The sequence below is a fragment of the Hetaerina americana genome, unplaced genomic scaffold (assembly GCF_022747635.1).
Source record: "Hetaerina americana unplaced genomic scaffold, ioHetAmer1.1.p SCAF_1, whole genome shotgun sequence".
Lineage (NCBI taxonomy): Eukaryota > Metazoa > Arthropoda > Insecta > Odonata > Calopterygidae > Hetaerina > Hetaerina americana.
In genome coordinates, this window is record NW_027286069.1 from 41,736,196 (window position 1) to 41,752,715 (window position 16,520).

Consider the following 16,520-nt stretch of genomic DNA (forward strand, 5'->3'; position numbering starts at 1 on the left):
ATTAAAATGCACATTAGCGGATGACTCCGTTAAAAGTTACTGTTGCGGCATCTCCCGCAGTTTCTTTGGAAGTAATCTTAATAATTTTATTAATATTCTCATTCATATGCTTCAATTGCATTTTTCCAAATTATCTAATTGTAACTTTGTAACTATAAGACAAACCATGGCGGAGTAAATTCCTTAGCATTTGTGCATTCATTTCATGTATGTCTCACCTTCATTAATCATCGATCTATTATCTTCTCTGTACTATGTCAAATTTTCAAAACATTGTAATCAGTTAACATGGAAATTAGCAGTTTTGAATTTGAAAGTACGTTTGGCATTAACTTTTTAAACTACCTTATTTGCTACACATCAGGTGATTGCTGGAGATGGAGCATACATTTCATGGTAAAGCGGTGGATGGCAAAGATACATGTCATTAAAATTGCCATTACTAATGTTATATCTGATAATTGGTGATATTAGGAGCTCCCCTACTCAAGATTGTCGGTTGGATTTTGTATGTTCCCAGAAGGGAATGAGACTATGAATTTCTTGGAGTAAGCAAGTGCAGATCTTATTATTTTGGACATGAGATCTTCTGCAATACAAGCATTTATTGCCTGAGGATGACATCCTAGAGGACTCTTAAATGTGTCAGAATTTTGTCAAAAAATTATTAAGTACCATGTTCCAATTACATCCCACAGATCAAGCACCACAAATGAAAAAGAGTTAACATCGTCTAAAATGAGGGTTAACTTGAAAACTACTACACTATTACAAAAATGTTAAGTAACTGATTATGAAGTATTGTTCAAAAATAGGTTCAATGGTTTAGGATACTATTCTATGATTATAAGTCATCTATGGAAATGATCAGTTGGGGATCAATTCACAAGTTTGTAATAATTCAAACATGAGCTTCAGTTGGATATCAGAAAACCCCAATTTTTAATATGTATTCCATGATTTTACAGGTACCTTAATATCACAAGAGAATTTAGAAAGTGTTACTTACTGTACTGTTTAAAGGTATTTTCTGCCCATAACTGTGAGTACAAGGCCTAATGGGTAGGTCACGTGAATGAAGCCAAATCATTCGATAAATGGGCAAACCTCTAATTTCTAGTTATCATTAAGACCTTGCAGTGTAACTTACACACTCACCAGAATTTCCCCTGAACTACAGTCAATCTAAAGACTTAAGATATAGTAAAATATGTAAATTGCAACATCCAATGTATAAGGAAACTTACTTTATGATGCGCAGGCACAGTTCTGTTACTATCCGAGCCTGCTTAACAATTTGACTTCCAGGCTCATTGAATTTCTCTGCATTTGTAGCTATGTATCTCACATCAAACTGAATTGATGTCACACGCCTGTAAAATCTGTTTTCCAGTCTTGCCTATTGAGAGAAAAAAACTAGCTTTAATTTTTGTTTATTGATTAATAAAAAGTTTGGCTCCTTTCCTGAGGAAAAAGATAGAAGACAATGCCACCATGGCAGCTACACTCTAATCTACAGGGTGTGTTCCGGAAGCAATGCAATTGAATTTCCTGCACCTCTACCATTGGTTGGGATGGGATCGAACAACTTGGAGTAGGTGGGGGACTAAGCTTTGCCACGACACCAGTCTCAGTGCTCTGCAAGCTGTGGAAGCAGCAGGACATCAGTTATTGTGAACCTCTGCGCACCAACCGTGTCACAAAAAAATTGGAACTGACGCGAGCAACATTATGCCATTACATTTTGTGCTTAACTGAAAAAATCTCTTGAAGAAACTAACAAAATGATTTGTGAGGCTTACGGGGACTCTTCTCTGTCCAACTCACAAGTTTTGAGGTGATTAAAGGCGTTAAAGGAGGGCCGGGAGGAGGTTCACGATGAACAACACTCTGGGTGACCATCAACCAGCTAAACCGACAACAATGTAGCTCGAGTCCGACAATTGTTGGACCATTGGTTGAGTATCAAGATGGTTGCCAATTAACTCAACTTGTCATCTATTGTTGTGTTTCACATTGTTACTGAAAATTTAGCGATGAGGAAAGTGTGTGCAAAGCTCGTGCCCGGGGTGTTATTAGACGACCAAATGACCAACCGAACGGAAATTTCAAGTGAACTTTTGCAAAGTATTGAAAATAAACCTGATTATTTGGACATCATCGCTGGTGATGAAACCTGGGTTTTTGAATAAATATGACCCAGAAACAAAACATCAAAGCTCTGAGTGGCATACCGACCAGTCTCCCAAGCCCTAAAAGGCAAGAATGAGTAAATCAAAAGTGAAAACAATGCTCATTGTCTTTTTCGACAGTAAATGAGTGCTCCATAAGGAGTTTGTTCCTCGTGGATAGACAGTTAATGCTGCCTACTACGTGGATGTGTTGGAAAGAATCCGGAAAAGGGTCATCAGGACGAGAAAACACATCTCCGCTACCTAGCCACTCCATGACAACACGCCTTGCTATTATGTGCTACGAGTCCGTGAGTTTCTGGCCAAACACCAGGTGCCAATGCTGCCTTACCCCCCTATAGTCCTGACATCGCCCCAGCAAGACTTTTGTTCCCTCAGATTAAGGCAGCCCTGAAAGGAACCCGTTTTTCGACCATAGAATAGATCCGATCAGCCATGACAAAGACCTTGCGAGAGGTTCCCGAAGATGCCTTCCAGGGCACATACCGTTATGGCAGAGTCGTTGGAAAAAATGTGTAGTGGCCCAAGGACAGTACTTTGAAGAATTTTAAGTGTTTTTGCAAATGTGTTCAATAAATTACTTTAAAAATATAATTGCATTACTTTCAGAACTCAACTATGAATGCATCCTAAATTAGCATAAAAATCAAATTTACATCACTTTCTAGAGGTTCAGGTATTTCTTCTTGTAAACTAATTTGATTTGGTAAGGAGTTAGGTCACTGTTAAACACTATGATTGTATGTCATTAAATTAAAGGCTAACTCTTTATTCCTTTAAAGATTATATAATTTTTCTTAATGCTATCAAATTCCATGTACCACACTACCTATATAAGCTGCAATTCACAATTTTAGGCATCAAAATAAAGGAAAAAAATCTGATATACCTGAATACTGACTTAGAAGATAACTTTTTATGAATGTTAAGCATTTAATTTAGCATTTGCAGTAAGGAACAGAATTTAGAGAGAAAATCCTTATATATTCCTTCCACAATAATCAACCCAAAGGTTAGTTATATAGGTGAGGGTAGAGCTCACCTAGTACTAATACCTGTGAAATTCACATATTAGGGTAGGAGAGCCAGTTCCTTTGTCTGTGTGGCCTATGGTTTTCCATGAAGTTGTGGTGCCCAAAATATCACACAGCTTGGGTAAAGCTGGTTCCTAGAGGCATCTCAAGCTTTAAACCTGGACCCTCCAATGAGCAGTTCCAAGTCCCACCCACTGGACTACCATATCCATACAAATTCCTTCATCAGAGTCTAAATTGGTTGATGAATGGCAAAATCACTGCCAGTCTAACATATGTCAAATTCTTAGTCATTTCTGCAGATAACGCTGCATAACTGAATTGTTATCTATACACTTATATACTCAGCTATATGACAATGTTCATACATGTTTAACAATCAATGTTCCCGCAAAAGCTCTTCTGTCCTTATTTGCACAATGAAGCGTGACCATGGCATTCCTCAAACTCCTTCCGTGTATTCATTTTTTCACTTTCCTTAAAAGTTAACACTTTTCCCACCTACTCATTTTAGGAACTATATTGAACAGTATGCAAATAATCACAGAGCATATTTGAAATTTGTCAATAAAGCTACTGAAACCCATGAATACATGACACAAACACAACACATTGGTGAAAGTCTATTATAAGAGTGCTAGCTAGTGCCTACTAGCCTTGATTGGCATTCAAGCAAAGAATTAACTGCCCCTCTGATCTCAAGCTGCCCTTCAGAGTCTGGGAGACAGAAGTGGGGTTGACTCATCTACCCTTGATCCATAGAAAAAGGGCAGAAGAGATCAGGAAGGACCCTGAACTCCCGTAAGATGCACAACCTCTTTTTTAGTGGTGCTAAGTGAAAAATTGTAAATATGAGGTCTATCCAATGAATACAATAGCCCCGCCCATTAGCGGCGCTAGTTGTCTGAGACCCAATGAGACATCTGTGCTTGGCGGAATGTCAAGTTGTGTGTATGGTGCCAGTTATACTAGTTTCTGTTGTCCTTGTTATTACTGTTTGTCAAAAATGGAAACTGACAAAATCATGGAGCAACAAATCAACATCAAGTTTTTGGTCAAGTGTGGTAAACGTTAAACGGAAATGACTGAAATGTTGACAGCTGTTCATGGTGATAATGCTCTGAAGAAAACATATGATTTCAAGTGGATTAAATCAAACCAAAAATCAAGAAGAAGCTGATCAAAAATCAAAGTAATGCTCCTGGTTTTCTTCGATGTCGAAGGTGCTGTTCATCATGAATTTCTTTCTGAAGGACTATCAGTAAATGCTGAGTTCTACCTTACAGTTCTCAAGCATTTGAGAGTTTGCGTGCGTCGTGTGCAACCAAATTTGACTCAAGGTGATGGATGGATCCTTCACCATGAAAATGCACCTGCACATTCAGCATTGATTGTCAAACAATTTCTGGCAAAAAATTCAATCACCATCCTTATTTGCCAAATGTTGCCTCCTGCAATTTTTTCTTATTACCAAAATGCAAAAATGTGATGAGGGGACATCACTGGGAAGATGTGGACACAATAAAGCAAGAAACGGCGAGAAAACTAAAAAGCCTAACTGCTGAGGACTCCGAAGGACGCTTTAAATGGTAGAAAAGAAGATGGAATAAGTGCATGGCAACAAATGGAAAACACTTTCCATTTGTTGCCATGGGGACAAAACAACAAGGGGACAAAATTGATGTAGAATAAATTTTTCTAAATAAATTTTTTATGGCCTCAGTTTGCAAATTTGTTGGACATAACTCATATTAACTCTCTATACAAGTCATCTTACAGTGAATACTTATTTGCACTGAGTTAAGACAATCATTGTTCTCATTAAAAAATCTTTTTTTTTTACTTCAACAAACATCACTACAAAACTGGGTATATATGCTGTTAGTGGCGACAATGAAGGAAGATGTGGCACGAGAATTTATTCCTTTATGATACGTTAACAAGTAAAAGGGTGTTACTGGAGTCAAGGAAGTTCAAAATTGATATTTAAAGATATTTAAAAAAATTAAAATCTTAGAAAAAAATGAGTTATTTTAATTTGATTTTCATAATCATTGCATTTTCACTTCAAGGCCCCATTAGAAAAGTTCAATTTTTTCCAGAATTGATAAAGTTAACCATTATTTCAAGGTACTTTCATGTGAGTACAAGGCACTCACATGAAAATATTAATTTCCCTCAGTCTGTATTACTAAATGGTAAACAGGTATAGATAAATTTTAGAACAAATTTTGTGAAATACATTTCTTCAAAATAATGAAGGTAAGGTCACTGTCAGAATAAAACTGTATGCTAATCATTTTGCTCTATTGTAAATTGCTTAATTCCCAGTCATCTTGGAATATTAATGGAGGATGAAAGAAAAAATTTTTCATGAGAGCACATGCATTGCAAAGGTTACATCATAAAATAAAATTAGTTTTTCTTACCTTAATGGTTGAAAGATCAATGGGATATTCCACAACCATTGCATAAGTTGGATATCTATTAAGATCAACTGGTGCAACAAAAGGTTCTGCAACTGATAGAGCCATGACTTGAGTTAGGCCTTCCAATATCCTATTGCATTCTGTCTCCCTTTGATCCTCTCCTCGATCAAACTCATCATCATCCTCTGCATTACTTCCCATTTCAACATCCCCCCACTCTCCATTGTTTGGTTTGTACAGCATGCTGGAAAGTTCCTCTGGCAACACAGGAACTGCACCACCAACTTCAGCAGGCATTCCTTGGTTAAAATATATTAAGACAAATGAATCTTTAGTAAGGGGTTAAATTTGAATATTTGTTCACTGGATGGTCACTTCCACGTTAACACATAGCAAGGTAACAATTTTTAATATGATTTAGCTGTATCTCCGGAACACGCACTACTTTTACAAGAGAAAATAAAATGAGTTTTCTCACTGCTTTCATTTATTGGCTCCAGATCCCATGGACTCATCCTTTCATATTCCCCATTGTCCCATCGAACTCGGAAACAGAGGAAAAGAGAATTTTCTACTGGAGATTGAGATTCTATCTCTCCAGACCACCAACAGTCATCAATCATGCACCGAAAACGATCACCTGAAAAGAGTACAAAACACTGAAATATTCATGGCTAACATATTTAGCTATCCTATTAACCTCAGCACCAATTTAACACCCAGTGATCTCAAGCCTATTTTTGAGGCAAAACTCATTTAATTTAAATACTATCATTAAATTAAAAATAAAATTAGAGTCACTATTACAAAAGTTTTAAAACTTAGCACAAATAGACTCACAAAGATAAAATGTTCTAAACTGAATGTAAATGCATGTAGCTCTAAGAGAAAAAAAAATCTTAAAACATTTTTCAAGGCTATCAGGAATGTTATGCCATTAAACAGGAATATCTATTAAAATAGAATTTTTAACAATTATTTCTAAGCAATTTCAATCAATGCATTCTACCTACTAGAAGGTAGATTTTGGATGGCCCCTAACTATTTTCTTCTAAATAACATGAGAACTTCCTTTTTCATAGCATAAATTATTTCTTTCTTCATTTTTCTGTTACTTCTGTCTGCCACCATACTATCTGAAATGTCTCTCTTCCTTCCTCCATCCCTTTCCTAACATTCTTCCCTCTATCACAGCCGTCAACATCCCACTGGCTTTCAATGTTTTCTCCATTTACCTTTTCTGCCTATTCAGATTAGCAATGTTTTCTCTTAGGTAGTATGTATTAAAACCCTCTGCATTTTCCTTCCTCTCCATTCAACTTATCTCTATTCTTTGCCATATCCACATATCAAAAGCCTCTAATCCATGCTCACCCTCTTGCTTTGAAGACCACGACTCTCATCCATAAAGCATCACACTACGTTTAAAAGTTTTTCATTACATAGACCACACAAAAGAGAAACTGAGACATGGAATCTATCAAAATATTGATTTAAAAATAAATATACAAAATCCACAGTTTGTTTTGAAATTTTACGACAGAACAAACAATCCAAAATACTAATTACACAAAATATCTTCAAATTCATACTATTTAAAAATGAATTTAACCCAAATACATGGCTTTGTTACCTTTACATACTATTTTCAGCCTATAAACTTAACTAACCTGTTTTCCAACTCCGAGCCATGGCTGCATCATAAGTCTGACGAAGCACTAGAAAGTCAAGTACATCAGGCATGTCATGATACTTGACTGTGAAGCTTTCTCCTGATAATGCCCCACTCTCAGAGTCTACTAGAGCAAGCTTCAAGCAACAAAGTCGAGGCGGACGAATTTCATATTTGATTCCAACCACCTTCACAAGTTCCTGGTCCTGTTACAAAAATCAATAAGAACTTATGAAAGCACTAAACTTTCATATTGACTGATGCATGCTTTACACAATGAAAAAAGGGTTAGCAAAATATTCATCCATTGACAACTGATAATACTCGGAGGTAATCCATTACACTTAGAGAAGTCCATTCTGTTAACTTATCATAGCAAGACGTTCTCAGTCAGCATTAATACTAGGGATTACTACAATTAAGGTGTGACCCCAGATGTTTTTTAAAGAATTTAGGAAATGATGAATAACATTCAATAGTACCTGTTTCACATATTTCACAGTAAAGCAGAGAAAGAATATTAATAATATAAACCAAGAATAAACAAAAATTGAGTATAATACTCCCTCCATTAGTCTTTTCACGAGTTCTAAAATATTATGGTTAAAAAGACTTCCTCCTCCAAAGAGGTACTGCTCTGATGCCGGCACAGAAGATAACTGTAATGGCACATGCAAAATCTACCTGTAGATGGGGTGTTAGAGAGAGAGGCTGAGATACTGAGGGTTTTTACCCCCTTCATTCATTAGGTTTTACTCGCTGCTCTTCCGGGAGAACTAAAGTATGCTAAGAAATTGCATTATGGTACACCGCTAACAACATACTGAAAGGTGAAAAACTACTCGAGATGGAAGTGCTTAATGACATCTGTGGGTCATCTGCTGTCTATGGAGGAGCACCAAGTTTTGAACACCTGTTGGGAGGTTTCATGGCTCATTATCGCCTAATATACACGGAAGTTGAGAAAATAGAAAAAGAAATGATCTCAAGGTAAAACGATCTGCTGTGTGCTCATTACTAGGCAAAACAGTGAGGTAATAGAGACCATCATCATCATCCTGAGGTTCCCCCTGTCAAGATTTCAAATCAGTACCATTCCATCGGGTTTTTCCTGCTCCCATGTCCCACTTTCAGGGACAGCATTTTGGCCACATCACAAACAGATGCGAGGACAAGGTTACTTAGCCACAACCAAACTATCTTGTATTTATTGTAGGGGACACACACCTTGTACACTCTTGCAATAGCCCAATACTGGAGGAAGAATCTAAGGTAATGGACATTTCAATGCAACAATTTTGCATTGAAATGCACATTAGCGGATGACTCCGTTAAAAAGTTACTGTTGCGGCATCTCCCGCAGTTTCTTTGGAATTTGTTTAAGGTAATGGATATAAAGACACTCGAAAATATCCCTTACCTAGATATTAAGAAGTTCTGGGAACTAATAGTGCTTATATTTTCTCGGCCCTTTACTCCAGCTGCATCCTCTGCCATGTATAATTGTACTATTTCAACACAGAGAGATAATTTTATTCCACAACAAACATGCAGACACCATTCGAAAACAAAATCAAGGCAGACAAGAATGCTATCTCAAAGAAAAACTAGAACCTACAAATTATCTCCAAGACAAGGGTTTCACGCAACAAGCCCAAAAAGATCTTTTTGTCCCTGCAGAAACGGATAATCTCCTGAGCCAGAGTCAATGGAAGAGGATGAAGCCTTTCTGAGGCTAAAATTCTCTGGCCACGGTAAAAAGGAAGAAACTCCAAACTAAGAGGAAATAAAAGTCACACACCAATGTAGATTGCTCATGGTTATAATTCATTTGTTTTGACCATTTATCACAATAGAACTGCAATGGTTTTTGACAGAATAAGGAGGAGCTGGTCATTTTAACCTGCATTTTTAGCATTTTGTAGCATTTTCACAGCTGAAATCTTCACTGATTCAACTTGACCTTTGCAAAATGCACTGTAATAACAAATGCTTTCCCATCTGCAAGGATTTGTTTAATGCATTATAATTATTTATAGAATCTATCTTTTAATCCAATAGTCCAGGAGATTCAGTCAACTCTTTTAGACATAGAAGTTTGAAATATCATTCCTAGGGGCTCCAAGGCACCATCAAATAGCAGTAAATGAAATAGTCAAGAGAGATAAAAAAAGCATTAAAAATGGCATTTATCCAGTATCGGGACTGGTTCAAAAAATCAAAATTTATTGCAGTTATCACTACAATTACTTAATAATCTTCAAAATGCATTCCTCCTGCATTGAGACAGTTTGGCGTGTCTGTCACTCGTCAAAAACCCGCTGGAAGTCGGTTTCCGGAATACTGTTGAGAGCCTTTGTCATTGCCGCTTGAACTGCCTTGATGGAGTCAAACCGATATCCTTCGAGCTCCTATGGAGCCATCCTTTGAGGTAATAACGTTGTCAAGAAAATCTTCATCTTCCTGAATGTCGTCCAAAATTTCTTCTGAAATTTCCACCCGCAACAGTTTTTGTTCCTCGCTCAATACTTTTGGCACCAGCTTCGTTCAAACTCCTCATCACAAGATTCTCTGCCACAATGGTGTGGCCGGTTCTGACTGAAAGGCTGGTCTCCTCACTGATAAGGATGTTGGTTGAACGTCTGTCTGAGTCCAAAACTTTTTTCACTTGGGCCACCTGAGCATCGGTTCGAGTGGTCGCCGGGCAGCTGACGCGGTGCTCGTCTTCGACGATCGCCTGGCCTTCCTTAAACATTTTGTGCCACTTTAAAACTCTTGTGCAGCTTCAGGTATAAGCCTATTTAATGAGTTCAAGGGTCTCTGATGTGGATTTCCCGAGTTGAACACAAAACTTCACCGCATAGCATTGCTCGACGGTGCACTCCATGCTCCCACGACGACACCACAAACAATCACACGTCACAAAAATCCACCTCCTGTCTCCATGCATACCCGGAGGCGACTGAACTAGTGCGCCTGAGTGGTGGGGACCCCTCTACCGAGCCGACCGATCGGACCTCACATCCACTGCTCCGTTGAGGCTACAGCGAACCAGTAAAGATACTTTTTGTACGAACCCTGTATACTTTTCTTCTGGGTCTTTATATTGATATTTTCTTGAGCATATTATACATCCACGACAGATATTCTTTAGTGAAGTGTGTACTTGGGATTTTCTGAATTCTTTCTTTATCTCATTGTTCTATCTATTCAATGTTCTGAAAATTGACAATCGTTCAAATTACTGCAAGGTTCCATAACTTATTTTTAACCATGATATTCTTCATTAAAGGTTTATGTGCAAGTAATGTAATCATCCATTAAAGTTGCACCATTTTCACTGCCTAACCTTTTAATGTAAGTTGCGGAGTAAAGTTTTCAATTATTTATCATAATTTATAGCACTCATTGCACAAATTCTATAGATACATCATTTGAAGAAAACAGCCCCACTGATTATAGGAGAGGCAGCCCAGACTAACTCCTCTACTAGCTCTGTTAAAGCGTGAGCTTCTCAACCAGCTTGCACTGAATCCAAGCCAACACTGGTGCAATGCGAGGTACTCACCGGTGTACCATAAATTTTCACTCTCATTACCAAGAATGAGGAAATATTCCATATGATACACACTTAAAAATTAAATTCTGATTTCACAATATTTTTGCTGTTTTATTTCAGAAAGTGCAGTAGGTGAGAGCCCAAAATATGATTTTGGTCTCTGTTCTACTGATCATTGATAAAAATAATGACAGAGGCTATAACAATTAGGATTTGGGATTAGTATGTGTCGTGACCTGATATGAGTTAATATAATGCTGTAAATTTAGCCACGCAGATGACCTGTCAGGTGGCAAACCAACATTTATGACCAAGGTGAGATTTTACCTCTTGACTTTTGGGTTAGCTGTGAGCAGAGTGCTCACGCACCAAGTTATCAGCATCAGATTAAAAAAATAAAATTTTCAGAAATGTGAACATAATAAGGGTTCAAGAGTTTAAACACTTAAGTCCAAATTAACACACAGGAAGCAGAAGGAAACAGCAGTACTAAGATAACCACACTGAAATACTCAAATGTGAAATACACCCGTGTAAATGAAGACTGGTTGAGAAATAAAAAAACATCATCAATAGAGTATTACTGTTTTAATTTTTTATGGCATACAGTAAAACACACAATTAAAAAATCATTTATACATAAAAAAATAACACTGTTGCAGATATAATAGAACCATTTATTAATTTACAATTTTTCCAGGCATAATATTATTGAACATAATGGATATTGAAGAAAAAGTAGTAATCGTAGAGCAATCATAATATGGAACAATGCATATCCCAGGCTGACTTCCGCAGTTAGAACAATAAAAAAAAACCACTTTCCTCAGAACTTATTCATAGCAATGAAGGAACCTCTAATATTTGCTTATTTTGATTGACCATCATTCTTATCCCATAAAGTCCTTTCCAAATTAATTTTTTTGTGGAACAATATTTCTACAGGCACAGTGGTGTATTTCAATTTTTATAACAGCATCCAAAATTTTTCAGGTTCATCCTTCGACAACTAATATTTAAAATCATAAATAGCAGCTATTATTGAAAACAAATAGTAAAAATCAAAAGCCCATCTAATCTAAATGTCACTTGGTCTTTGGAATAATACGCCACCCTTTGTCCATATTATTGACATCGGCAATGATGGCAACCAATTTCTATGCCTATGAGTATTTTTTTGCCAAATCGGCTAGCGCTTTGAGTTTGAAATACTCAAATGGAAGAGGGGAAAATTTTCTATTTGCAGAGCAGAGTTCCTGGTGAATGGCATTGTTACACTTGTTTGATTGCTATGTTGAAAAATGTACAACTGGGTGCCTAACCATGCTGTGGGACAGTACCTTATAAATTATTATCCACCTCATTCGATTTCTATTTTAATTCTCTATCTTATGGCATCTCAAATCAGAGTAAATTCCGTCTTCCACTTGTTCAACCAAGTTTTTAGATCCTTCAATCTTCCACTTCAAATTTTTTTACTGTTCCCATTTCATAAGTTTGCCATAAAATCCAGATGTAAATGGAGTGGCTTCCTTTGCACTGTAATTTAATAAATCATTTGTACAATTAAATAAGTAAATATTCAACAAAAAAGGGTATAGAACGTCATTCAGTCAGAATCAAACTCATTCAGTTTTGGACCCCAAAAAAACAAGTTCTAGAAAAATATTGAGCATCATACAAATTAATTGAAAATGAACATTTCAATAGAATTTGTGTTTATTAAATAAGAAACAAGTAAATAGAAAAACAAACATTACTATTCTATACTATCAATGGAACTTCTACGGATCAACTGCATTTGAATTAAGTCACTCTGCAAATGCAATTATTAAATGTTAAAAGGAATACATTTCAAGAGTAATTGTATCAAGTCATCAAAATTATTTAAATATGGAACAAAAATATGAAAATGTAAAAGTAACTTACCATACCAGCTAAATACCTGGGAACATGGTTTCAGATACCAAACACGTAAGGGCAGGCAAACACCAAGTAAAAGGACATACTGATGATTGTGGAAGGACATCTGAAAAAGGTGAGCTCTGGTAAGGAATGGATCGGAATGAATAGCATATTTATCAAAAAACTAGATGCTATGCATTCAAATTGATATACTGGTTGGGATGCCATAATACAATATCATGGAAACTCAGAAAAAAATATACTCATTTTGCAGTTCAAACCACTCAAGAGCAGAAATTTAATAACTGAAATAGAGTATGAAGATTTCATGCATAAAACTTACCGAAGATTGAGGCTAACTTCATTCTTGCAAAAATTAGAACGCTGATAAGATGAAAATCATTTGAAGCATGTTGTGGCATTTGACGCCAATCGGTGTAACCTAGCGAATGGAGGGGTTCCAAACGAAGAGATACCAATTGGTATCAGCAGCAGTGAATGCGAAAAATAGCTTACAAGATTTTAGGAAAACATACTGGTTATAATTTTTTAAAATGCGTAAGTCATTCCAAAACTGGGTTTAACATTTTACATAACCTTAGAAGAAGAAAACATTAGCAGTGAGAAAGGGATGCATATTACTCGTCTGTTCCCTCAATTTCAGTCTCCCAAAGTTAGCTTCTTTCTATTTGGTGCTTAAAACTAACTGCTGTATCAAATTACAATTTTTGAGCAGCAAATATTTGAGGGAGCACAGTCAAAACGGCTGTGAAGGAATATATCAACACTGAGATGTGATGTTGCAATCCAATGGTAAATATCTTAGGGTTTTTATTCAATTGTAAATAAGCTGTTAAAATTGTGGCGCATGTTATGTGACCACAGATATCCAATAATATATTCAATGGCATATAAGACTCATACTAGAGTCTTACATGGTGGAAAATACGGCACAGAATGGAGTAAGTAGAAAAAAAATTGAGTCACTATAGTCACATACAATGAATGCATAACTCATGCAACCTACTGAAGTATAATGTGCAATTAACCAATAAATATTTAAGTGCTATTTGGCCAATTTCCACATTGGTGCTTATCTAATGTGAACTATATCAATTTGGACTCTCCTCTTTCAATTTATAATAGTCATATATTATGAAATATTTACATCAATTGAATATGAAAACATATACAAGTGGGGTTCAATAAGTACCCGTGTTAGAAATGAAGAAACCATTTTTTCAAAAGCATTTATTTTTTATTTTTCAACATAGTCCCTTCTCCCAACGTTCCGGCCATTTTTTTAACCCCTCCAAAAAGTAGGATTTGTCAAAATCTCCAAAATACGCCTGTCTCGGCAATAACTTCCTTGTTTGAGCGTAATTTTTTTCCTGCAAGCCATTTCTTCATGTTAGGGAATAAGAAAAAGTTGCAGGGAGCCAGATCAGGTGAATACGGGGGGTGCGGCAGCAATTCACAATGTAGTTCCTGCAGTTTGGCGGCGACAACTCCGGATGAATGCATTGGTGCGTTATTGTGGTGAAACAGCACCTTCTTTTTCGCCAAATGCAGCCGTGTCTCCTTCAATTTTTTGTCAAAGCGGTCCAATAACTCACTGTAGTATTTCCCAGCGATCGTTCTTCCTTTTTCTAAAAAAATCTATGAGGATGACGCCATTTGCATCACAAAAAACCATCGCTGTGACCTTTCTGGCTAATCGGACCATCTTCGCCTTCTTTGGAGCAGATTCACCGGGAGAAATCCAATGTTTTGTTTGTTGCTTAGTTTCTGGTGTGTAATGATGAATCCAGGATTCATCAACAGTGATAACTCAACGCAAAAACACCTTTGGATTTCGCTTAAATTGCTGCAAACACTACTTCGAAGTTGACAGCCGGATCAGCTTGTTGTCCACCGTGAGCAATCGGAGCACCGATTGGCATACCGAGTTACCGAGGAAATCATTCAAAAAGTCCACCCATGATTCTCACTGATAGACGAACGAAAGTGTGTTAAGTAGCAGAGGCCGACAATTTTTTCATTGCCAACTTATCATGTAAAATATTAATTGCCATTCCGGTCGACACACCAACGGCCTCTGCTACTTAACACACTTTCGTTTGTCTATCAGTGAGAATCATGGCGTGGACTTTTTGAATGATTTCCTTGGTAACCACGTCTGCCGGGCGTCCTGGTCGCTCCTCATCAAAAACAGATGTTCGCCCACGTTTAAATTCGTTGAACCAATATCTAACTGTGGTCATAGATGGCAAAGTGTCCCCATAAACAGCATCCAACTTTGCTTTTATCTCCTCACATTTCTTCCCATCCAAAATCAAAAAGCAAATTACCGAATGATACTGCTCTTTTTCCATCTTAGCAAAAATCACGAAACACGTCTTACTCGAATGGCTGCCAAATCCAAAGTAACCTTTAAATCAGTCTGAAATTTGTTTCACCGCCGTTTGATAGATGGCAGCACACAATGATAACATAAACTTCCCTCAGGAATGCCCTTTGTCATCAAACATGGGTACTTATAGAACCGCCCTCGTAGCATGGAGGCTTGCACCTGGCATCAGAATGATACCTAGGGCATAGATAATATCGTAAATTATAATATACATGCAGGTTACTTTATTATACCTGCCATTTAATATATTTGCTAGCAATTAAGCTATGCTGCAACCAATATGTGGTCCAAGCATCAACACCAAAGCTCAAGGTTCTAATATTTCATTAGTTAGAACAGTTAAATATAAACTGCTTGTTTTCAACTATGGTCAAAATAGAATGGGTTACTTGCTTTTAAGAGTGTTTTCATTGTTTTTAAAATACATTTTTGATTATAAGTATAATTAAAAATTCTAATTTTTTCAAATCAATTTGACTTGTAGCTTAACCGATATACAAGAAAATATTTTCCTGCTCTAATGCAGCATCAAAAAAAATGTCAATTCATCTCAAAATTGCTTTCTCCAAACCTCAATATTCAGAAATCCACCATTTTTTTGGCCTCTTTATTTTCTTAGAGATTATTTGAATCCTGTCAATATTTTAATCCAGGGCTTTGCTTAGTAATGATCTTCAGTTTACACTCTTAAAACTGTGATGAAAAAAAATATAAAACTTACTCTGATCTTGCAGTAAACCCAAGGCTCTGATTTTGGACTGATCTCATACACTTTCTTGGAACGTACTGCCTCCAGATACAAAGAATGACCTTGCTTCAAGTATATGACCTCATCACCCATTTGAGGATAATAAGGAGCCTTGCGAGGTATCACCTCTGATAGCCATTCAGGGGGGCGAAAAGGTTCAGGAACTTCAGATAAATAGCTGCCACTGTTCCCACTTGATTCTTTTAAAGCTGACATTCGTGATCTGATCTGAAAAATAAATCAATATAACGTAAAATTATATGGAACACACTAAATGCAGCGGAGCTAAATAATTGTCATGTATTCACACTTTCAAAATGAGAAACATCAGAGTAAATTACCAAAATTGCTGGAAAATATTAATTTTAAATACTATAATTATTTTTTGTAAATGTGCATAAATTAATTTACTAAACACTTCATATCTTTTATTATATTTATTCAGGGTTGCCATATGTTGAATATCAATATTCACTAACGTTTTCAAGCTTTCCAGAGAGAGATTCATGTTTTTTGCTAAAATTTCCCTAAATTTTAACTTTAATTTTTACTAGAGCATTGATTCCAA

The 16,520-nt window shown here is 36.5% G+C and overlaps 1 protein-coding gene and 1 long non-coding RNA gene across 5 annotated transcripts in view; both read right to left on the reverse strand.

The window, feature by feature from the left end:
- The window catches only part of BRWD3 (bromodomain and WD repeat-containing protein), a 67,315-nt gene that overhangs the window by 8,793 nt on the left and 42,002 nt on the right, over nt 1-16,520 (reverse strand). For all 4 annotated transcript variants that reach the window (XM_071588826.1, XM_071588833.1, XM_071588818.1 and 1 more), the window contains 5 exons: nt 15,926-16,180; nt 7,326-7,533; nt 6,134-6,295; nt 5,656-5,954; nt 1,248-1,399 (listed from right to left, as the gene is read on the reverse strand). In XM_071588826.1, coding sequence (XP_071444927.1) covers nt 1,248-1,399; nt 5,656-5,954; nt 6,134-6,295; nt 7,326-7,533; nt 15,926-16,180 — 1,076 coding nt within the window. The remainder of the gene's footprint in view (nt 1-1,247; nt 1,400-5,655; nt 5,955-6,133; nt 6,296-7,325; nt 7,534-15,925; nt 16,181-16,520) is intronic.
- Nucleotides 11,587-13,278, reverse strand: LOC139701137 (uncharacterized). The gene is made up of 3 exons (XR_011703921.1): nt 13,135-13,278; nt 12,816-12,915; nt 11,587-12,425 (listed from the first exon to the last, which is right to left on the reverse strand). It is a non-coding gene; the product is annotated as an uncharacterized lncRNA (long non-coding RNA).